The sequence below is a fragment of the Mytilus californianus genome, unplaced genomic scaffold (genome assembly GCF_021869535.1).
Source record: "Mytilus californianus isolate M0D057914Y unplaced genomic scaffold, xbMytCali1.0.p SCAF_1, whole genome shotgun sequence".
NCBI classification, from domain to species: Eukaryota; Metazoa; Mollusca; class Bivalvia; order Mytilida; family Mytilidae; genus Mytilus; species Mytilus californianus.
The window spans coordinates 121,848,167-121,872,388 of NW_026262581.1; the positions used below are offsets into that span (position 1 = coordinate 121,848,167).

The 24,222-nt window shown below is 32.1% G+C and overlaps 2 protein-coding genes across 9 annotated transcripts in view; one reads left to right on the top strand and one right to left on the bottom strand.

The window, feature by feature from the left end:
- Nucleotides 1-8,568: 8,568 nt before the first annotated feature.
- On the bottom strand, nucleotides 8,569-22,507 carry LOC127712718 (ubiquitin-conjugating enzyme E2 W-like). Of its 2 annotated transcripts, none has more exons than XM_052219322.1 (6): nucleotides 22,371-22,507; nucleotides 18,275-18,366; nucleotides 17,824-17,926; nucleotides 15,049-15,204; nucleotides 13,570-13,645; nucleotides 8,569-12,271 (listed from the first exon to the last, which is right to left on the bottom strand). In XM_052219322.1, exons 2-6 carry the CDS (start codon nucleotides 18,334-18,336, stop codon nucleotides 12,258-12,260), a joined length of 411 nt encoding a protein of 136 aa, XP_052075282.1. In that variant the 5' UTR covers nucleotides 18,337-18,366; nucleotides 22,371-22,507; the 3' UTR covers nucleotides 8,569-12,257. The 2 variants fall into 2 exon arrangements, with proteins under 2 accessions (XP_052075282.1, XP_052075278.1); XM_052219318.1 differs by lacking the exon at nucleotides 22,371-22,507 and adding an exon at nucleotides 22,267-22,294.
- The window catches only part of LOC127712565 (putative inositol monophosphatase 3), a 30,840-nt gene continuing 29,085 nt past the window's right edge, over nucleotides 22,468-24,222 (top strand). For all 7 annotated transcript variants that reach the window (XR_007987163.1, XR_007987173.1, XR_007987171.1 and 4 more), the window contains exon 1: nucleotides 22,468-22,825. Coding sequence is in view for 1 of the 7 variants with exons in the window: in XM_052219077.1 (XP_052075037.1) it covers nucleotides 22,499-22,825 (327 nt within the window). In the remaining 6 variants the exon portion in view is untranslated. The remainder of the gene's footprint in view (nucleotides 22,826-24,222) is intronic.

The window sequence follows — 24,222 nt, forward strand, 5'->3', positions numbered from 1 at the left end:
AAAGGACAAAAGCAAATACCCCATATACACCACTTACACAGACTTGGGACAGACACATTAACTTTACGACATGCGAGATGATTTCTTTTAATTTTTTATTTTTGTAGCAACATTCTAGCAGCAACTACGTTTGGAGTATACACATTTTTGCAGGTCTTGTGTTGACTGTCATGATTTCTTTGATAGAGTGTTGGTGCTCGCAAGGAAATTTTGAACCAAGGGTTCTTAACGGCAAAGTTAAAGTCATCTTTTCGAAAATGAAACGAACATTACACGATGGGCACCACTAGCAGAGAGGGAACTCCTCATCTGTCCGGAACACCTGAGGTCGTCCCGCTTTTTGTTGGGGTTCATGTTGCTCGATCTTTAGTTTTCTTTGATTTTCTTTATATCGTTTTTCAAAAACTTGTAGTTTTCGATTGTCCTCCTTGTATCCGTCCACTTTCTATCATAAGCTAAGACTAACCTAGTTATGTGAGTACTCAACCCTCCACTTTAAAAATCTTTCTTCGTGTACTTAAAAAATGTTATACAAAATGTCTGACTAAATGATATTTTGTCAGATTTTCCAAAAGAATCCACCCAGTTAGGATTCACGTACCATTTAAAACTTTTTTGAGATTTTACATAAAGAATTCCGAGTTCAAGTAATAAGTTGAAAATAATGATTAAACTAAGTTTCTGACGAGCCTGGACAGGCGTTATGTATGTCATGGTTTAGTGACCTTTATATGACACGTGTTCTATACTCTTTCAAATATATTTAAGACTAAAGAATTCAACTTGTTAACGGGTTTCAGTCATTCTATTTGATTAATACTTACATACCATTTCAGATTGAACAACTTCATAATGTTACAACAAACGATTAAAGTAATGGAGTTTTGTATGCGTTTTAGAAATAAAATGTCAATAAAATCAAGTAGACAGAATCGTTAACGTGCAAACTTATAAAAGTTTGATACAAGAAACAGACATGATGGTACAATCTAACAGCGTTAAACGATTACTAAGTGATGGAGACTATCACATTTGCATCCAAATGATTCCAATTTGTTATAGAAATTACTTGTTACAGTTTCTTTTCCAGAAAGACGGAGTCGATTTGTTGTTAGGAAGGATAAGATTGTAATTAAATTTTCAGAATTGATGAGATGGGCTTCTCTGAATAATGATTAAGTTTAAAAAAGCTATGGAATATTTCAAAACAATATCTTTAGGGATTTATTTCAATTTTGTAAATGATTATTTAGATAATGTTTGATATAAGACAGTATCTCCGTTTATATCATCTTAGTTTTCTATATAGATGGCGATAAATTGAATATTAAGATAACATGCCAAATAAGATAGATACAACTTCATGCTAACTGACATTAAATTCTTTGGTGATAAATGGAAGGAGATATTGTGGTAGAGACGAGCTTAATATGAAAATGGAAACCAGAACGTTTTTATTGATGCAGTGAAGCCAGAAAACGGTTCCGTTGCTTGAGGAACAAATTGATCAACGTTGATTAAGTTGTCTGCGTCAAATATCAAAGCAACAAACCTATAAATCAGAAGTCCGTCTAAGTAAAAATCTACACGCCATCTACTTCTTACATTTCACTGAATAACTCTCATTGATCTACTGTCATATTTCAAGGCTAATCATATCAAAATCCGAAATTGCCGCAAATATTTTCTTATCAGGTTACCACTGTATATACACCAGAATACTGATAATCGGTCTAGAAAATTGTTGCAGACAAGAAAGTGTATATGAGGGAAATCAAAAAATCTATATACAAATAGTATCAATAAGAGGCAACGGTAGATTACCAATGTACAAATTAAGGCGACAGTAGTTTACCGATGTTCAAATCTCGTAAATCGATTGGAAAAGACAAATTAAGGTAAAAAACAGAAACTGAAGAAAACTATTTAAAAATTACACAAAAAGAGACAAATTTAGAAAGAATCGCATGAAATCCAAACGGACTAAGACCAAGTTTGTTGGGAAGGTAAGCACCACCCTCTGCCGCATGTGCAAAAACGTTTTCCACAACACGTTTGCGATCTTTAACTAATAGGAAATATTAAACTGACAGAAGAAAGAATGAAACTGAGATGAAGATTCTATAAATCCCTGCTTATTAGTTATCTTGTTGTTAAGTTACTAAGCAGGTTTTTAATGTGACAATGGCGTACACAATTGTAAACCTAGTATCTATGAGTGTTTACCACATAAGGTCAAGAAAGGCAAGTTGGTAGGTTTACTGATCTGTTTAAGTGTCTCTTTAACGACGCAGGGAAAGGGAAAGTAAGTTAATAGATGTATTGAGGAAGATTTTTATTGTGTTTTTTTTACGATCTAGAAAAGGAATTTGGATAATGCACTGGGGATGTTTTATTATGTCTTTAACAAGACTAAGAAAATCATATAGGAAGCAGAACAGAACAGATGTTTTCTTATTCGGTTTTCGCTATTTAAGATAGAGAAAAGTCAGGTTATACATTCCTCATGTTGTTTATGTTTGTTTTGTTTTTATTCTGTTTGTTTGTGTGTTTTCATTCTTTGACAAAATTGTGTTTGGTGATGTTAGATCCGAAGTCCAGACAGTTGTTTCTACTAAATGATTGTTAACGGCTTGAAGTCCATGCATTTTATTTACTTTTTTTTATATTAGAATTATTTCATATTGCTGATGTTATACCAACTTTTAAGAATCTAATACTTCTCTGAATGTAGTGCTATAGAAAAGAATGCGAACGTGACGATTTAAGATATGTTTATCTTTAAAGTTCAGGTAATTTTTTGGACAATTAAGGAATGACATTGAGAAAAAACATAATGTATATGGACATTCCAGCTAGTTCAGAGGTAACTTTCACTTTGGGATACAATTGCAGAGGATTGGTTGCCTTTCTGTATACTTTATTTGTACTAGTATTCATCTTTAGAATGTATTTTTTTTATTCAATGATGATTAAATAATGGTAGAACTTTATTATTTATGTTGTATGCATGCTTAAGTAAAAGCTAGAGAAGTACGGAAAAGGTATATCCAAAATTGACGACGTTCTCAAAAGACTTAATGCGGGTATACAAAAAGAAATAAAATAATAAATAATGATTAAACGAAATGATTGAGAGTAACATTAAAATAGAAAAAAAAACAAAATTTCAAATAACCTTTGGTTACTTAACATAAAAAGGAGATGTGGTATGAGACAATTATCCACTAAAACCAAATGATAAGGATGCAATCTACTTCAGGTCACCGTACGACCAGTAAAAATTAGCAGACAACATTCAATGAAGCTATAACTGCCCCCTGCGTAACAAAATAATAAACAATCCAAAAGAGAAAACTAACGGTCTAGTTGGTATAAGTTGATAGCATCAAACGAAAAATAGCTTTAGCACATAGCGATTAACGACAACCATTGGCCTACGGGCTCCTGACTTTCGACAGGCACACAAAGAATGGTGCGAGATACGGTTAAACATATATGTGAGCGCACAACCCTTCCCTTACCTGCAACAGTAGTCAGTAGTGACCATCTTAACATCGCAACATTAAAACATTAGATTTGTTTTTGCTATTTGCTTTCTGTATCCTTTAATTATATAGCTCTTTATGTATTGATCCATCGTTGTCTGTGCTTACCAGATAAAGGAAAATCAAGAAATGTGCATTAAACATATAAAAACTGGTAAATATTACAAAACACAGATATAAACCTAAGTGGAAAAACTTAAATTCATTGGAAAACAAAGACGTAATAGGAGAATGATCAGCTACTAACCAACAGTGGAAGAACCAATTTATCAGTAGTAAACTATCAATTACTTACAAAAAGTTGAAATACCAATCCTTCAGCACAATTTAAAATCCATTATTCAGCACAATGCTATGTGCTGACCAAAAGTTGAACCCATTATTGACCAAAATGATATGTACCGATCAAAAGTTATAAGATATAAAACAGCCATATCCCCATTTATTCATAGAGGATGGTCTTGTACAAAATAAGAAAAATGGACACACACACACATACATATTTTCTTGAGCAAAGGCATTTCATAGTTTTTCAACAAACGACTTCCAATGCTTCTGTTTCCATGACAAGAAAATTACAGGGATTGTGTTATACCTCAATGAATGTATCAATTCTGAAAGCGTTATAGTTATGAGGATCAGCAAGTAAAGAAGTGCATGATTTTGATTTTAGTGCTTTGTAAATGTTTTGCTGTAAATTGGAGCTGTAAAATATGCACCGTTAAATTTATAGAAGATACTGATGGTCAATAAGTTGTAAGATAGTTTGTCGTATCGGGCTGATCTGCAGCATACTCTTGTGATAACTAAGACACTTGAAATGTTTGGTTTATTATTGTTTATTTTTTTAAATATATCATATTTTTTCCGCAAATACACATAATGGATTCTGACACAGCATTATACAGGTGTGAAATCGACCCCCTTTCTATGCTCTTTTTTCTGTTTCTGTTCAGTAATTGAACAAAATTTGACCGTTTCAAGTCTGTCAGTCAGTCAGTCCGAGATGGTTTTTGTGTCATGGAAAAGTATGTGTGTTTTTAAGTATCGAAATCTAGTTAGTGGAAATCGGCACACAATCTCAGTATTCTTTCCTTTGTTTTATGGGAAAATTCATCAAAGATACCTAGTTTATTATTTGGTACATCAGACGCGCGTTTCGTTCAAATCAGATTCATCAGTGGCGTTCGAATCAAAACAGTTGGTAAGTCCAATCAAATACGAAATTGAAGAAATTTTAAAACAACACAACTTAAGAGAATTGTTAATTGTAAATTCACTATGACAATAAAATAAGTAGTAATGTTTTGCTTTGGTTTGATCTTGTCGAAATTTGATGAATTTTTTTTCTTGAGTGTAAAAATCGTATTACCCGTACTAAAGAATTGGGAAACAGTTTTTGTATGTCGAATTGAAAACATGTTTAAAAACAAAAGTGTTTTTGATAAAAATAAGATTAAGCGCCTAATTAATGAACAGACTTATCACAAAGTTTGCATTAAATGTAGACAATTTGTTGACTGGTTACCTTTAATCTTACCACCCTCAAGGTTGGTATTAGAAATATGATCGCCTGAACTTCTATCCGGCAATATAGCTTAAGATGGATATCCGTTTGGTTGATACGCGGTCACACCCGGTCGTTATGAGACGTTAATTCCGTTGCCTAGTATGGAGAGAGTGTCAACCTATCTGATATTTGAAGATGTTGAAAGATGCCTTTACCATTATGAAGGTACAATATGTTTGAAGGTAAATTAGTCATTGAAGTTTGCCGTACCGGCTGGCCTGCAGCGTTCTCTTTGGATAAAGTTGAGACACTTAAAATGTTTTGTTCAATTTTGTTTTTGCAAGATTCGTTTTTGATATACATGTATATATTATAGTTGCTGTTTTACAGCATAACTGTATATATATATATTTCGCAGTTGCGCATAATAGAATTCTGAAGCAACATTGTTCATATGTGAAATTGTCCCCCTCTATACTCTGTTTCTGTTTCTATTCAGCAATTGGACAAAATTTTACGATTTTCATTCCGTCAGTCTAAGACGTCTTAGTGTCACAAAGAGAAAGTTTGGACTTTTACTTAACGGAAATCGATACTCACTTTCGTTAATATATCTCCAATACGAAACCAATCGTCTTTGTTTTATGTAAGTTTAACACTTTAATAATTTCGATTCAGAGTTTTGAGCGCATATGAATCTACACCTTCGAATATTCTTATATATAAAGGCAACAGTAGTATACCGCTGTTCAATAGTCATAATTCGATTAAGCAAAAACAAATCCGGGTAACAAACAAAAACCGAGGGAAACACATCAACTATAAGAGGAATCCTATAATGTTATGCTGTAAAACAGCAACTATGCACTTTGGATTGATACATAATCAAACCTTAGCCCCTTTAAATGGTTGCCAAAACCCAATAGAGATGCAGCAAAAAAAAAGATTATACAGTGCTACTTATATACAAAGGGAGATAACTCTATTCTATATTCACTATTTCTATATGCCAAATAACATTAAAACGCAATAAATAAACTGAACAAAGAGGGTCGTCAATGATAAAAGTCAAGGTATAAATGATACAAACATGGAACTATCAGTTCGTTTTTTGGCAAATAAAAATTCATTTGACCACTAGTTAAATGTTATGTGTTCAGTAAGTGTACATTACAACTTTGCCAGCAATATTTATCTTTAAATGGCAACAGCATAAAGCCGTTTAGAAATATGATATCTAAAATTGATTTTAGAAATTTTCTGTTTTATTATCATTAAGTGGATTTTGGGTCATTTTAGAAAAGACTCTTTCAGAGATTGGTTCAGATGCTACGTTGACGGTAGATACGAATCAGAAGATTTGGGAGAGACCCCATTATTGGTTTCTAAACCTTTATTTCCTTTTTTTCTAGCTGTCAATTTAAACGTTTGATACAATTTTAGTAGACAGGACAATGTTCTGGAATAAACTTCATCAGGTGAGCTTAACCATGAATTTCGGACGCCAAATAAATAAAACATTTAAATAAAAGCAACAGTAGTATACCGCTGTTAAATAGTCATAATTCAATTAAGCAAAAACAAATCCGGGTAACAAGCTAAACCCAAGGGAAACACATCAACTATAAGAGGAAAACAAAGGAACAACAGAAACACTGAGCTACAACAAAAGCAAACGCCAACATACATAGAAACGGACTGTAGATAACAACTGCCATATTCCTGACTTGGTACAGGAAAAGCATCACTGCACCGTTTCAGAATCTATTGCATTCTGTGTAATATTTTATAAGCGTACATCAAAATTCCACCAATTTCATGATGTTATTTTCATTTTGGGATACAAACAATGGTATAAATAAACACAACAGTAGTTTACACTGTTCAATAGTCATGAGTCGAATAAGGGAAAACAAATCCGGGTCATAAACCAAAACCGAACAACAGAAACACTGAACTGCTACAAAAACAAACGCCAACATACATAGAGATGGATTATTTGATAACAACTGCCATATTCCTGACTTGTATAACCTATAGCCCTTTAGAGTCTGAATAGTTGATTTAAACAATCATTTGTAACATAAAACTCCAGAGAAGTGACCAAGTTGTAGCATTTATACAGTATACGCTAATGACATATAAATAGTTATGTTTATACTTTTTGGGGTTGTAATTTCTGATCATCCCGAGTCTATAACACTGAATAAATCAAGCAGAAACAATCAAATATCTGCCAAATTCTAAATAAGGAAAAACATTAAGATATGACATACAACAGTTACTGACGAGATTAATGACTTCGAACAGGAACATAAAAATGGGGCGGGGTTAGTTTTTTTATATCTCAACCCTCTTCCTTCAAACCTTGATTAAAAGATTAATTAAATATACAAAAAAGAACGTAAAAACCAGTGCAGGAAAAGCACTTAACTCTAAAATAAAGATATGATAGCTAACAAAGTATATACTATAAAAGAATGCAATTACTGAAAATAAGCTCAAATTACTTAACCTGCTGACAAGAAATCAAGCAATCTTACACTTAATTAATATACTTCATTTCATTGAGCAAGGTCATAAATAGTTCAGGAAGAGACATGATATTGTGCAATGCTCAAAACAAACTACTGATATACAGAAAAAACAAAAAAGTGTAAAGTTCTTTTTGGTGATTGTCTTTTCATTTCCCTGTCCTCAAACATGATTTTTGTATGCCTCGTCTTGAAACTTTTTACTTTTCTTGCTTACCTTTAATAAAAAAAAAATATCAGTTCAATCCTATATTGCCTAATTACTATTTTTTTCCAAAAAGTTCAACGACATTGTATCTTTTATAAATATTATCAGGTTTTTTTTTATTTTCTCATGACATGTGGTGGAGGTTTCGTCCCTGAGGGCATCATCAGCCCAGTATTTAGCACTTCTGTGTTGACAAATTTTTATTCAAGCGTCACTGATGAGTCTATTTTAATGACTGTCATGTGATCATCAAGGTCAACTGAGATAAGCTGTTTTTGGGGGATACAAGCCCTGTTTTTTTTCCACACATCCATTTCAAAGAATTTCTTATAAACTTTCCCATAAAGAAATATGTTCAAATGTGGCTTTTTGAATGTTGTGTGGATCATTTGGTCACCAACTAACAACTCCTTTTATGGGAAAAGTAGTGCAATGAGGTAAATCTATTTTCAGGTGGAAGGAAAATTAGAAATTTAGGGACAATGCCAAAACAAATATATTTTTAAACTATTAGCCAAAATCAATTGGATTGGTACTTTGCTGCATCATGGAGTATTTCATCTATCATATGGAATCATATAAAGAAACTGACAAAAAATTAAATTCTAACACAACGTAGACTTTTTCAAAGAGGAGTAATGGTGAGAGTAGTTGCTTACATTATCTCATGGTGATGAAAATAAAATGGAACTTCAATGGTCCTCATGGAAACACTATTCGTTGGATAAACATCATAATTGTAACTTGGCATATAAAAAGGAAGCAGTATATTTCTGACTATTTAACAATTGACAGTATGTACTGAAGAAACACATTGAAGTTATCACAGACTATAAAGGAAGTTAATAGCATCACACTTAATAACATACAAGTGATTTATGTGTATCATTATTGTGCATTAAAACAATAAAGGAAACAAAATAATAGTCAAGGAATTCTTAACCTTACTTTACCAAAATACACCTTATCGGTTTACTAACGATAATTTAAATAGGAAGATTGATGCATTAATGAACAATTGTTAAATGTTACCATATAGGTTTTCAATTGTTAATATAATATAAATTCTTTGTCCAAAAAATATTAAAAACAAAAAAGAATCAGGCCTTCTTTTGTGTTATTCTTTAAAAGCCAAAAAGGCAACACAGTATTATTTCTGGATGAATATTGATTAAAAAGTGTTCTTAGATTTTCTTCCTAGCCAGACATTTACAAATCATTTATATATTGTTCTTAATGTTACGATACTTCAAATAAGTTGTGGCAGAAATTGCATTTTTTTTCTTTTCACAAAGATATATTTTCTTTCATGTTATAGGAATATGACTAAACTGTAATTATAAAACAAATTAACTGTACTTTCTCAATTTAAGGAAGTGCTGTCTACATGCAGGAGTCATTTTTGATAGCTTTATGATATTTTTACTTGTTCCCATTTTATCAATAAAATTATACTGAGATGTAAGTTTTGCTCTATTTTTACCCAAAGGAATGAACTTGCTTGCAAACATAATGAAATATATACATGTATGCTTTAATCACTTCTATACAGCTACATACACATATTCCATCACAGATAGAATATCAACACAATTATAGCATACTTCTAAAAAAGAAAACAATATATATTAACAATAAGACTTTCACATTCACTAAGCAGTAAATTAAATGGTGCTACAAAAAATAACAATTAAAGTAATAAAAAATGATAACAAAAATAAATAAGCTGAAAATCTGTATCATGGAGTAACAACTATATGACAACTCCTTAAATATTTATAGGTCTAAAATCACTGTTTGTATAAATAAGAAGATGTGGTATGAGTGCCAATGAGACAACTCTCCATCCAAGTCACAATGTATGGCCCCTTTTGAAATTGTAAGGTTTAATTTTTATCAAACTTATTATAACATTTTTACCATGAAATTTAAGGAATTTTTCTACACTATTTAATGTCAAACTGAAGGAGAATTGATTTCTTTATATTTTTTTTAGAAAGAAAACATTCTAATATGCTCTTTATTCAATTTTCAAGCTATTATTTCCTCAGAAGACATGAAAAGGCTGTTTTAAAGCCCAACAGATTAAAAGATCACTAAGTACTATAAATGGATCATGTAACATGTTTTGAAATCCATAAAATCACAAGTCTTCTTATTTTATTACAAATTATTTCTACTCTTGTTATAAAATTCTCACCTATTTTCTATTGGATGTCAAACTTGCTGCATTTTGATAAAACTTTTTTTTAAATAGTCTGAACAAAATTTTTATTCATCGCTGTTTAGATCAACAGCATTACCAGAATTGATATTTTGCAAAAAGATGACAATGAGGCTATCTACAGACCTTTTTTTGGATAAGGCTCTTGATATTGGTTAATTTGATCATAAACTTTATAAAAAATGGAAATGTTGTGAAGTATGCTACTTATGAAATGTTTGAGTCATAATGACATCATAAATTGAAAATAAATTTTGCACTTAAAATGAACTTATTTTGAAAGGATTTCAAGAATTTTTAAGGTTTAGAATTTTAGGGACCAAAAAATGGCTGATAACATACCTGTTCCTTTTGTCATTTTAAACTATCAATATAGGTTTAATACCAAGTTACAGTAGTGTAAAATAGTATTCTTTATAACAACTGTATATTGCACAAAAATAAAGCCATGTGTATGTACAGATTATTGGCATGGGCAAATTATCATCAAAATATAGTCAATAACAAACAAATATACAATACTACATCCTTGAGTAATATTTACTGCATTGGTATGCATGACTGAAGAGTACAATACATTTAGTTGAGAAAAACAGTTACCCTTCTTAAACCCAAACAATGTATATGATAACCCTTTTCTGTTCAATTGACATATGCATCATTTTGGTTACAATAGGCTTTTTCTTCTGTAACTTTCCTTAAGATTTCTTTTGGTTTTAGTGTTTTGTAGTTGCTGTCTCACTGAGGTTTCCTTTTATTCATAAATTAAAACTAAAATTAAGTTTTCAATCTTAGGATCAATTGATTTAATGGCTAAAAATATTTGCTTTTCTTATCAAATAATATTATAGCTACTCAAACATTGAAACTGTTAAAAAAATGAAAAATAATAATATAACAACATTTAGGGGACTTATTTTAACCCCAAAAGCAAATCATAAAACAAAAGGTTTTAGAATTAACAGATAATATCACAGTTTGAACACCTACATTTCAGAAGATAACAAAAAATATTCAATTTGTGATGAACCAAATTGAAAAAGCATAGAAATTGCTCCTGCACATAAGAAACAACAAAATGTTTTGCATACAATATACACATCCTAGTCTAAAAATATCTAGACTTCATTTAAGAAACAAAATTTTTTTTTTAAAAAGCCTTCTCTGTTTATACCTAGATTAAACAATCACAATTCGTGCTTATTTCAAGTCAGTCTATCTAGATTATTTTTTGTTTGTAAGTCAATTTTTATTGGACTGAGTCGGATGTTGATGTGGGGTTTTCTATTCTCTAATATTATTTGTAATCCTGTTATCCTCTTAATGTATTGTGATGAAATTTCAAATAATGTTGGTACACTACCTTTATACTTGCTGCAAAATTTCACCCAATATTCATTTTTTTTTCTTGTATAAAATAATGATAAAGATACTGTGGATTCATTAACGTAAGTGTCAATTTTGTGGACTGTGGAAAAAGTCATTTTCAGTGATACATGTAAATGATTTCACGGGTTCAAAAAATTATGCAAACAAGCCTATAGAAAATTTGTAATTTTGTTGAACACATCATGTTTCACTTTTAACCACAAATCACTGTAAATAAGTACACCACAAATAATAATGAATCAACAGTAATTATGGTTTCTTTTCTCAAAAAAACGCCAGAAATATGAATATTTTTTGCCTTTTTCCATTAAAAAAACGGTTGATTTGGTGTTGTCTTTACATCTTCTTTTAAAATAATTTTGAAAACTTATCAAAAATAGGCTCTCAATGCCTCTGTTTGCTTTCAAGCAAACAATTACTGACATACATCATTGATGGTATGGTTATAAAGTCAGTTAAACTTTCAGGTGACATATTGGAAAAACAGAGATTTATTATGTACAATCTAAATCACACTTAGAAGTAAGAAACACAAACATACAGAATAACAAGTTCTTATGAGTGGGCTCAAATCAGTCAATACCCTTATAAACATATAATGTATATATAACAAAACATTTTCCACTCCTTGAAACAAGATATGTTAAAGAAGTACACAAATAAATCAGTGTTGAACCTTTACAGCATATGTTTATCTGATTTTTCACATAATCTACAACTGTACACAAATATTTCCATTCAGATCTAACTTGGTCCATATTTTACAACACTAACAGCCATCAGAATCTAAATGTTCAAGTTGTCTGTTTAAATTAAAAAGTTTGCCACCTACAATACTTCATCCTCATACATTATCATCTGAAACAGATTGTGAACAGATATTAGTAGTTTATCATCAAAAAGCTCAAATTGTTCCATTTTATTTCATAACAAATTTGGGGCTGATTTTTAAGTTTTCATTTTTGATTTTCAATAGCATATAAACCACTGGATGTTTAGCAAACAACTGTCAATCAATCAAAAGTATTTATTATTATTCAAATAGCATGTTAAGCATAGAGACAGTATTCAGAATAAGTTAATGGTCTTTGTTCGGTTTGAGAAAGAGTCTGCCAAAAACAAATTTGTCATATAATTTTAAAAACTAACAGTATAATAAACATATATACCAAGTTTCAAGTTGATATGACCTAAACTTCATGGTAAACTATCTTAAACAAACACTTTTACCTGACAATTTACTGCTTTCACTCAATAACATTTCCTTGTTCAGTGAACCATGAAATTTTGGTCATGACCATAATTTAGCATGAAGACTAGAAAGTTCACATTAAAAGAACATTTGTACTAAGTTTCATGTTGACTACAACTTCATGATAAAATACCTTGTCCATGAATTTAACCTGAAACCGGACAGACAAAAAGATGGACAGAAAAACAGATGGATGGAATTACTAATGGACCCATACAAGAAAACACTATGCCTCTCTACTTTTGTGGAGCATAAACTATTGTTTTGTCAAAAATCTATTCTAACATGTGTTATTCATTTTACTTCTATTGATCAATTTTGGAATGTATTCAAAATTTTAAAAACATATCCTCTTTGAATGAAAAATCTTATAATAAACCTTTGACACAGAGATATGTGTCTTGCATGTATGTAAATTTGATAGTAAAATGCAAATGTTGAAATTAAAATGGGAATACTTTAACATGTAAAATATGTAAACATTCAAAGTCAATGAACCATGACTGATGGTGCAGAAATAATACTTTCCATGGAAATGAGTAGTGCCAATACAACTGCATCACAAACATCATTGACTTACCATTGGTGGTTCCCCTTAAACTGACCTAATCATAAACTTTAACTTCTAAACTTTGCAAAAGTTTCAAAGTCAATAGATCATGACTAGGCTTAATAGTTCCATGGAAATGAGATGTGCTAATACAACTACATACCAAATATCATTTAATCACCATTATCGGTTCCTCTAAAACTGACCTAATCACAAACTTCCAACAAATTGTTGATGCCACCTTCTAGGGGAAACAGCACTCCTAGGTCTGCTTCATGACTTCTTCTAGGCAAGACAATAATTGTGATATCCCCAAATGATATACTTTAACTTGACTTCACAATATAAACTTACCATGATACCACCATCTTGTTTTCTTAGGATTTTTACTACAGGTTTTTATATAAAAAGCATTATCAGGTGGTCTCTTCTGCAATAATAGATTAAACAACTATACTAAAACACAAAATACATATATATATATATAGCCCTGGTGGTCGAATGGTTTAGCACGACGGGCATAGTGCAAGGCGATTTGGTGCCACGATATCTCAGTAGCATGAGTTCAAATCCCGGCCAGGGAAGAACAAAAATTTGCTTCCGCAAATTTACAGATCTAACATTGTTGGCCTGTTGTTCAGACGAACTATATATACAGAATGTGTTTTCAGCCTTGTATCACCATCACTAGTGATCCGATGGATAAAATCTGTCGTAGAGTTGTCAGACGTACTTATTATATATATATATATACCGGTAAGTCTAAATTGAAAACAACATTCAAACCTATGATTGCGTTGGATAAAAACCGCAATTTTTATACATGTGCATGCAAAACAAATTTCTTGGTAGAGGGGTCTAAATACAGCACAAACAACATTTTCCAAAAGACCAAAAAAGTATATATATATATATATATATATAATGTGCCTAGAAAATCAACCTAACAATGTTAGAGTAGATTTGATTCTTTACTTCCTCCCCGAGCGAGGCTGGAACCTGTACTTCTCACTTCATACTTCTACAGCAATAACACTTAGCATTGCGCAGACGCCTTATCCCCTCCTCTAAATATAGCTAACAAAAAAAATCAATCCAAGCTACTGAAGAAAAACCATCAAAGTACTTTTGGGTGATGATGCACAAAAAAATAACTATGTAGTCTTCTTCTTTTCTTACATTTATTAATTCAAAGTTAACAATATTTTCATCATGCATAATGTATTTACCATCAAAACATCCATTATCTGTATTTAAAAACTTTAAAAGACACTTCAAGAATGTTACAGAGATGAAAGAACTCTTTTTATCTATATAGATTAAAGCATATCAACTTAACATAGGAAATTCATGCATGTATACTGCATGGCTTCCAAAACGGTCATATTTTCTGGTCATGACTTGTAAAATTTATTTTTGACTGGCTTGTGTACGTCTGAAATGTCTGTACTTGTAATTCAAAGTACTGAAAACAGGAAGTAGGTGTCTGACAGATCCAAAAAGTGCTTACATCTTACAACTCATCACTGCCAAGCTGCTGAATAAATATGAAGACATTACCTTCAGTAGTATTGAAGAATTATGTGAAGAAAAAAATTGTAGTCCATTCAATATTTTGATAAATTTACAGTATAAGCAAACCAGAAGTAGGTGTTCTACAGAAGCAAAAAAGCTCACATGTTACAACTTATCACTGTCAAGCTGGTGACCACTGAGACAGACATCTCAATGAAAGGATGAACAGACTCACAAATGGTCTATGTGATTGCAATATTGCCCCAACGCATTATATATATTTAAATTGGGTTTGTTAAAACATGTCTTGACTGTTACCTTTTCTGTACAACTAGATAACATACTGACAATACTAAGACAAACAGCTTGAACAGACAGAGCAGGAGACCAGTCTTCTGTGAGAATTGACAAACATATATGTCCATTACTATATACATGTGGATGTACAGGGATATTTGGTCCTACAAACATAACCTGAAACAAACATAAAATCAATTAATTGAAAAATATACCAGTCATTCAGAGTAAGTTAGTATATGGTGCTGATGACAATTAAATTACACAAAACACTCAAATGTACAGCTTCATTAGGTGTTTATACAATTCACAATATTCAAGTTTTAATTCTTTATCAACAAATAAAGATGTTTATTTCAATTGATAAAGAATTTCACCATTTTTCTATGAATTTAAATTGCATTGCCATGTGTTGCCTGTCATGTAGGTCCTTAAATTTTAGCAAAAACTACATAAAATATAAAATTAAAATATGATCAGTTCAGTATCGAAGCAGCCATTTTATTATTTTGTGGATATTGGACTGAAATACATGTAGACTAGTCTGTCATCTTCAAAGGTATGAACTTGCAAGAAATTAAATATGCATGAATTTGTTTGGTTTTTTTTATTTGGCTGTAAAAAAATTAAACTATCATAATAATTAGTATTTGAAAACATCAGTTGTATTAAACAATTTTAGTATGACAAAACAAAAGAAATTAATTAGAATTAGTATGGAAAATTATCATTTCAGAATAATATTATATAGGATCAGTTTCAATGTACAATGACTTCAATTTTAAAATTAGAAATTTAAATTTCTTCATTGATACACATGTACATGTATTATGATGTTAGAGTTTATTACTGATTCTGAAATACTTACAAAGCCAAAGGAATACAATGCAATAGATTTCAAGAGTATATATATATCCTCCACTAACAAGATTCAATTGGAGATGGAAAATATGACAGCTACATGTATGAGATTGTAAATAAAATGCTTCGCTGAGCACAGCCTGATACGACCGCAGAGGTCGAACCCTGAACAGTTGGGGAAAATTTGGACACAATATTCAAGCTTGATACTGTCAGAATTTGGATTGTGATCAAATTTTTGACATAATATAGGTTTCTGACACAAAATAAATGTGGTCAAAGATCTTACAAATCTATTGCACAATACTGTGCAATTGAAGATTTCTTCTTGAAACTTTTCAAAAATTCAAAATAAAAAAATATGAATCCTTTAAAAAAATTGTAAATAAAAAATCCCTCCCTTGAAGCAATAACCCCAAAACTCAATCCCAGCCTTTCCTTTGTAGTATGGAATCTTGTAGTATAATTTCAGAGAGATCCATACACTTAAACACAAGTTATTGTCTCGAAACTAGAAAAATGCTTCTTTTTGGCCCTTTTTTGGCCCCTAATTCCTACATGTTTGGGGCAATTAACCCCAAACTCAATCCCAGCCTTCCCTCTTGTTATATGGAACCTTGTGGTACAATGTCTGAGAGATCCATACACTTACACACAAGTTATTGTCCGGAAACTAGAAAAATGCTTGTTTTTGGCTCCTTTTTAGCCCCTAATTCCTAAACTGTTTGCCCCATAACCCTTAAAATAAATCCCAACCTTCTACTTGTGGTATTAAACATTGTGGTACAATTTCAGAGCAATTGAAATACTTATACACAAGCTATTGTCCTGAAACTAGATAAATGCTTGTTTTGGGCCCCTTTTGGGCCCCTAATTCCTAAACGGTTGGGACCATCATCCCTAAAATAAATCCCAACCTTCCTTTTGTGGTATTGAACCTTCTAAAAAAATTTCATAGAGATCCATTCTCTTAAACTAAAGTTATTGTCCGGAAACAAATGTGTCTTCGGACGACGACGACGACATCATACCATTATACAATCCCAAAAAAATTTTTGCAGTCGTATAAAAATTACCAGAGAAAATAGGCCACTTACTAAACTGACCTACAACTTAATGAATGTTCCAACATATGGAAAATTATTGTGAATTTTAACAGCTGGTTTGGCATTTGTGTGGATTTATCCACCCTTTTGATTGGCTTATTATCTTCGATTAACCTTTTTCCAGAATAGTTTCATTATCCATCTTTTATATTCAATAGGATTATGTTATCATATGTATGACTTCCTTTACTTCACTTTTAAAATGTCCATTGTTTCAAATTTCCTAGCAGGAATTGCTTTAGGAAAAAATCAAGCAAGAAATTTAAATACATGTCACCTTGTTGTACATGTAAACATATGCAGGGCAAAAGGCAATGTATTTTTACTTTTGTTTTATATCACAATACTTTTTTAAAAAACAATTTTTAGGAGAAAGAAATTTACAAGAATACCACATACATCTTTCTTTTTAAAAGCAAGTAACAAGTCTAAGGACTAAATATTATACTACAAAAAAAAAAGCAAAGAGGTAATTATTATAAAAGTTTCAATCATTTATTCATGTAGTTTTTAAAAAAAGAACCTTCAGGCACATGTAAGCAATTTTTAAATTAATCCATGTAACCTGAAAAAGGAAGTGCAGATTTCCGAAAAAGTTGTTTATTGACAATAATATTTTCCTCAGAGAGAAACTGTATTGCTACCACTACAGGGGTGTTAAATGACCTTGACTTCTCAAAGGAACTTGCATGGTATGTGATAAATCTATTGTGTAAGTAAAGCAAGTTTTTATCTCAATTTATTTAATTATTTTATTTATTTAATTTTTTTTACAACTATAGTAAACTTCTAATGAAATAAAAAGTGTCCTGGTGTAGCCAGTACTTACCTGTGGTGAATCAAATGGGTACCTTGAACCAAATTTGAATAATAACTGCATTTTCTCGCCAGCATACAATGTTCCAGGGGCTCCATCAAGGTCAACTATCCATCTAAAAGAAAATTCCACAAATAATAAAATGTATAAGTCGTACAAGGTATCAATGTCCATGAAAATAGAACTTTTGAAGAAATGATTACATTATTTTTATTCAATGTTACATGTACCTGATAAAAAATAATGTATGTACCAAAACCCAATGCAAATCTATAGTTATATATGATGCCATTAAACTCAAGCCTTCTGTTATTAGATAACTGCACATTTTCATTGTGTAATCTCATCTTAGTGTAGTGAGTTTGAAGCTTTTTTCCTGTGGATATTGTTAAACAAAAATTCAATTATCTAAACCACAAGAAAACTTACTTGTTGAATTCTTTTAGTTATTGAGAAGACTTACTCAGATAAATTCTTATAAATACTTTCAGCATCTACTTTAACACCTGTAGGAGGATCTTTCATTAAAGCTGTAAGTTCTTTCTGCAATCTTTTCTGAAAAGAAAATGTTTACAAGTTCTACACAGTCTGTACACAAATTTTGAATACTTTAGCATTTGTAGGTCTAGAATCAGGTATATGATTCAAAGTACAACTTGGCAGATGACCTCTACATATAGATGTTGCTGTCTTATTAAAAATATCGACATCTCCTTTTATGCATATGATAATTCCAAGTTTCAAATGATTTTAAATAGGATATGTGTTTAGTGATTCCTAGCAACATCTTCTAATTTCACAAGATTTGGTGTAGACTTACTCAGGGGACAGTCCAGAAATTTAAAAAAATGCTATTTTGTGCTTGATCAAGGGCCTTACATCTGGAAAGACTATCTATGTAAGTAAAATCTGTCAATTTCCAACTGGATCTGTGCTTAGGGGTCGCATATAACATTTCCACATTTCAAATAATATGGGAGAGGCTTATTCAAGGTAGAATCCAGAAACCAATTTCTGGACATATGTACTTTTACAAAAGCAATTCTATATGCCCCTGTCACCTCTCTCATAAAAATAGATAAACAAGGTTTACACAAATTTTTGGTCTAATCTTCATATGGATTGGTTAAGTAGTTCAATCTATTTGAATACATTCAGAAAAAAAATACCCCCCTTTTTTTAAAATTGGATGAGAAACCAGGATTTTTTTTATAATGGCCTTAGTGTACATGTGAGCCAAGGCTCTGTGTTGAAGGCCATACTTTGACCAATAATTGTTAACTTTTAATACATTGTGACTTGGATGGAGAGTAGTCTCATTGGCACTCATACCACATCTTCTTATTTATAATAACAAAAGACAAACTAATAACCTCCCATATCCTAATGACAAGTTCCCATAAAGTTCACAGGATAATAAGGAACTATGAAATTAATTTCATAATATAGACTGTTAAATGTAGTACACTGTAGTTAAGGTAATGTATGTGTATGTACATGTAGCTATATCTAAGAAAATTTCCTTTATTATGAAAAAACCTATGGAGCTTAATGGGAAGTCGATTCTTATATTTATAATTGTATAAATGTAATAATGTCCTCTATGAGCCCTTGCTTGATGAATAAAAAAAATATGTAATATCTCTACAATACTGCCAATTTGCAATAGCATGTACACAACAGACAGGAGCTAACAAGTCTACACATACCATGCCAACTAATACCAAAATTTGCAAACTTGGTACCATTGTCAGCTCATACCAAGCCAATTAATACCAAAATTTGCAAACTCTGTACTATTGTCAGCTCATACCATGTCAACTAATATCAAAATTTGCAAACTTGGTACCATTGTCAGCTCATACCATGTCAACTAATACCAAAATTTGCAAACTCAGTACCATTGTCAGCTCATACCATGTCAACAAAATTCAGCTTGTAACATGTCAACTAATCTCAAAATTTGCAAACAAATATATTGAATATATACTTGATTATTGATTTTTTGTTGTTGTCTGTAATAATCTCCAATATTGTAATATACTCTTGGTGAGCCCATGGCTATTTTTGGAAATAAAGCATCATCTTCTGTTCATTAGACCCAGTGATAAGTTGGTAATAAATTTTGCAAGTTCATGCTTTAACACATGATCAAACTAGCAGTAGTAGGAGTTGACTTTCTTTGGTACAAGTTTGCAATGGTTTTATTGTTTTATTTGTGCTTCGTAATATAATAATTCTTGAGGCGGCGGAAATTTTTATATTTTAATATATACAGTCCGCCAAAAGTTAAGCACCACCTAAATATAACTGGCAATATTTTTTTAACTATTGCGAAAAAAATATTTATGTTTGGTGTTATGAATTGCCTATAATATACACTAAGAAAATTCATTACGACCAAAAAAGATAGACTCCGATAAACACGCCAAGCAATTTTTTATTAAAGGTCATCTGCACTTTTTCGAATACACTGTTTTGATGCCTTTAAATCATCTTCCTACTGTCCCGTGTACAGGTGAAATTTGACCTTCACCAAGTCACTGTGAAATATGGCAAGGGGTAAGTTATCTGTGGCTGAACGTTGGCAAGCAATTGACATGTCAAATGCCGGTAGGAGCACTAGTTGCATAGGTAACCATTTCAATGTTAAACATACCGTCATTGTCAGATTTTTACAACGTCATGTTGACACAGGAACTGTAAATGATAGACCAAGGTCCGGAAGACCCCGTTTAACTACCGATCGTGATGACAGACTCCTTATTGGTTGTGCTAAAGCCGACCCATTTACTCCTGCCCAACAACTTAGACACCACTGGCGTCAAGGTGGTCATGTTAGTGTTCGAACATTGGTCCGTCGACTTCATAGAGGCTACCTAAGAGCATGTCATGTTATCAAGAGACGTGCCCTAACAGCCAGGCACCGTATAATCAGGTTTCAAAGGGCTAATGACCAACGACGCTGGAACATGAGAAGCTGACAAACTGTTCATTGGTCAAATGAGAATCAGTTTCTGTTACGACCAATAGACGGCAGAATACGAGTTTGTCGTGGAAATAAAACTGCTAATGACCAAAACAACATTTGCCCAACGACTGCAAACGTTGCTGGTGGTGTTACAGTATGGGGTTTCTTCTCATACTGTTGTAAGGTGGGTATGCATATCCTGCAGGGTAACATGAACGGACAGACATACAGGGATTTGGTGCTTAGAAACATTGTAGTCCCTCATTTTGATAATCCTCCACTTGCTTCAAGACCCTTGTGCATGTACGACAATGCTAGACCACACAGGGCAAGGATTGTAACCGAGTACAAAGAGCAAGAAGCCATTTACACTATCTTTTGGCCTTCCATGTCTCCAGACATGAACCCTATCGAACATGTCTGGGATGCCATTGGCAGAAATATCAATCGCAGAGATCCACCTTTGCAAAATCTTAGCAATTTAAGAAGCGCAATTGTTGCTGAATGGAATAAATTTGCTCAACTAAAGTTCAGAAGGCTTGTACAGAGTATGAGACTCCGTGTTATGGAACTGTACCGGAAGAGAGGGTGTTACACATCCTGTTGACTCAAATATTGACATTAAATTTTCCGAACATACCAAAGATTATTTGTAGAGACTCTTAATGCTATTGGGTGATTAATTGTTGTAAAAAAATAAAATCACAGTGAAACTAAAATTCCGTTTCTGATTTGTGTAATTTTCACTATTTCTATGAACGCAAATTTCAAATGCATAGAACCTGCATACGTAAACAAACCTAAGTCTACGGTATTGTAAATTATTGTGAACTGACATTTTCCTCTATGTGAATGGAGGTGTGCCTTGATTTGCAGAATTACGATTACAGATTACAGAATGGTATGTGTTAACTATATAATTTCCTGGACTGATAATAAATAGTGTTTATATGTATGTGTACAAATGTACACTTCATTACAATCAGATAAAATTAAATCATTATGAAATCATCTTCATGGGAAAATGTCTGATAGGGGACTCAATGTGATCCTACACATTAATTTCAAGTGACTTGTGTATTAATATTGGAAAGATTGAATTCCCCTAACTTTCCCTTCAATTCCAGGAAGGAAATTTGGTATAATCCCAAATATAGAAATTATATATTCCTGTGTAACTATCTATATACTCTAAGTCTCTAATGAAACTGTAACTAATATTTTAGACTGGCACAATTAAAATTATTATGAATTTATCTGGTTTTTTTTCAAGGATTCGACTATACAAATCCGTTACGTTTTTTTCCATATTGATATTTTCGGAAGTAAATTTTTCGTTACTTTACACTGTTTCAAAATCTTTGTGTCGTGTTTGTTGTAGACATAATTCAATGCTTAAACACGTGAGTCTAACTATAAGTTTTAAATTGCACATAACAAAAGTAATTTAACGAACAAAAGGCTGAAATATAAAAGTGGAATACCTCCATAGAAGCCATGATCGTCTGTCTGTTTACCTTTAGTTTCGAATAAAAAGAAACTATAAATTCATTGTGTTATCGTGCTTCTAATAATTAAAAGTACATACCAGTAGGTATCTAATTCAGATACATTAATTTTGTGAAAATGCATTCCATGCCAGAGGTTTGAATTTTATACGAAACTGAGTCTTTACATCAAGCTTCTTCTTATTTTTCCAGCTCGACATCATCTACGATGGGACCTGCAAATGTAAGAATTAACCCTGTTGGTGGAGCTGTATTTATAGCTCTTGGTGTATGTGCAGCTTTGTACATGTTTGGTCTTCCCGACTGGTTCCATAGAGAACCCAGAGTTAGCATGAAAGAACTTTTATCAGTGTGTATACAGCTTGCACAAGAAGGGGGCAAACGAGTAAAAGATGTAAGACTAGCAAGTAATGAACTCGCGGAAAATCTGAAAGGAAAAACTGACGAAGGTGTCAAAGATGTTAAGACAGAAGGAGATACACAGTCTCACAGGGCTATTGTATATGGATTGGCAAAAGCATTCCCTGGTCTGAAGGTACATGTTATGTAAGATCTAATGCAAGTAATTGTATAATCTATTATCTAGTCATTTAGTATTGGGTTCAGTGTTTTGTATCTACAATGGCAGTATTCTTCACAGGCCCTTAAAGCACCACAGATTTGGGGTATATAATTTCGGAGCATGGTCTTATCAGTGAGTGATTCTAGATATCTGGCCTGTGGTGCTATACATGTTATATCCGTCTAAAAATCATAAAATTTTATCCAACTTGATTGATGTTATATATACTTACTTACTTATAGTTACTTATAGTTGATTTCCAGTACAGGACCCCTCAAGGTTCCTCTTCACCAGACTCATAATTTAATGTTTTTCTATTACTGTTTTGTCCGTGACTTCCGGATATTTCTGCTCTGTAGTCATTATAGTATATCTCTTCGTCTGACCAAAATTTGTCTAATCGGTTTTTAAATGCATTTATTGATGGTGACTTTGTTATTTTATCTGGTAATTTGTTCCAGGTTTTAGCAATTCTAACAGAGAAAGAGTGTTTACGGATATTTGTTTTGAATCTTTGATGAATGACTTTATTACTGTTGGTCCTGCTACTGAATCTTTGTTGAGAATCATCTGCCGTTCTTAAAAATGAGCTTACTTCTTTGTCGTAGTATCCATTCATTGTTTTGAAAGTTTCAATCATATCCCCTCTTATTCTCCTATACGATAATGTTGGTAAGCCTAGTTTTTTAAGTCGCTCTGGGTAGCTCATGTCTTTGAGACCTGGTAATTGTTTTGTTACCCTTCTTTGGACACCTTCTATTTTGTCGATATCTTTTTTCCTGTATGGGGACCAGACTGAGCTGGCATAATCTAGGTGGGTTCTAACCATGGTTTTGTACAATGGCATGAATGTCTCAATTCCCAAGTACTTAAATGTTCTTCTAAGAACTGCAAATATAGAGTTGGCCTTGTTCACTTTTTCACTTATGTGATTTTCAAAGGTGAGTTCTGAGTCAATAAGGACTCCTATATCTTTTTCCTCTGTAACTTGTGCTATTGGATGGTTTAGAAGACTATAATTTGATGGTTGGTCAGTGCTATTAGATTTCTTACATATTTTCATATATTTACATTTTTCCGGGTGAAATTTGAGTAGCCATTTGTCACTCCAGGATTCCATCTTGTTAAGGTCTTCTTGTAGAATTTGTCTGTCTTTCTGGGTTTTTATTATTCTAAAGATCTTGGTATCATCCGCAAATAGGTATGCATCAGAATCCACTTGGTCTGGAAGATCATTTATATATAGAACAAATAGTAATGGTCCTAGTACAAATGTAGTACTGATCCTTGGGGTATCCCAGATGTAACGTTAGCCCAGTCTGATTCTTCACCATTCACTATGACCTTTTGTTTCCTATCTTTTAAGAAGC

Excerpts from the sequence above, each read along its gene's own strand:
- LOC127712718 (XM_052219318.1), bottom strand. Across the intron at positions 17,927-18,274 it reads ATTTATAAGAATTTATCTGA|ATGGATAGTTGACCTTGATG; the intron begins GTAAGTCTTCTC and ends ATTTTCTTTTAG. Across the intron at positions 13,646-15,048 it reads TATCTAGTTGTACAGAAAAG|AAGAGACCACCTGATAATGC; the intron begins GTAACAGTCAAG and ends CTATTATTGCAG.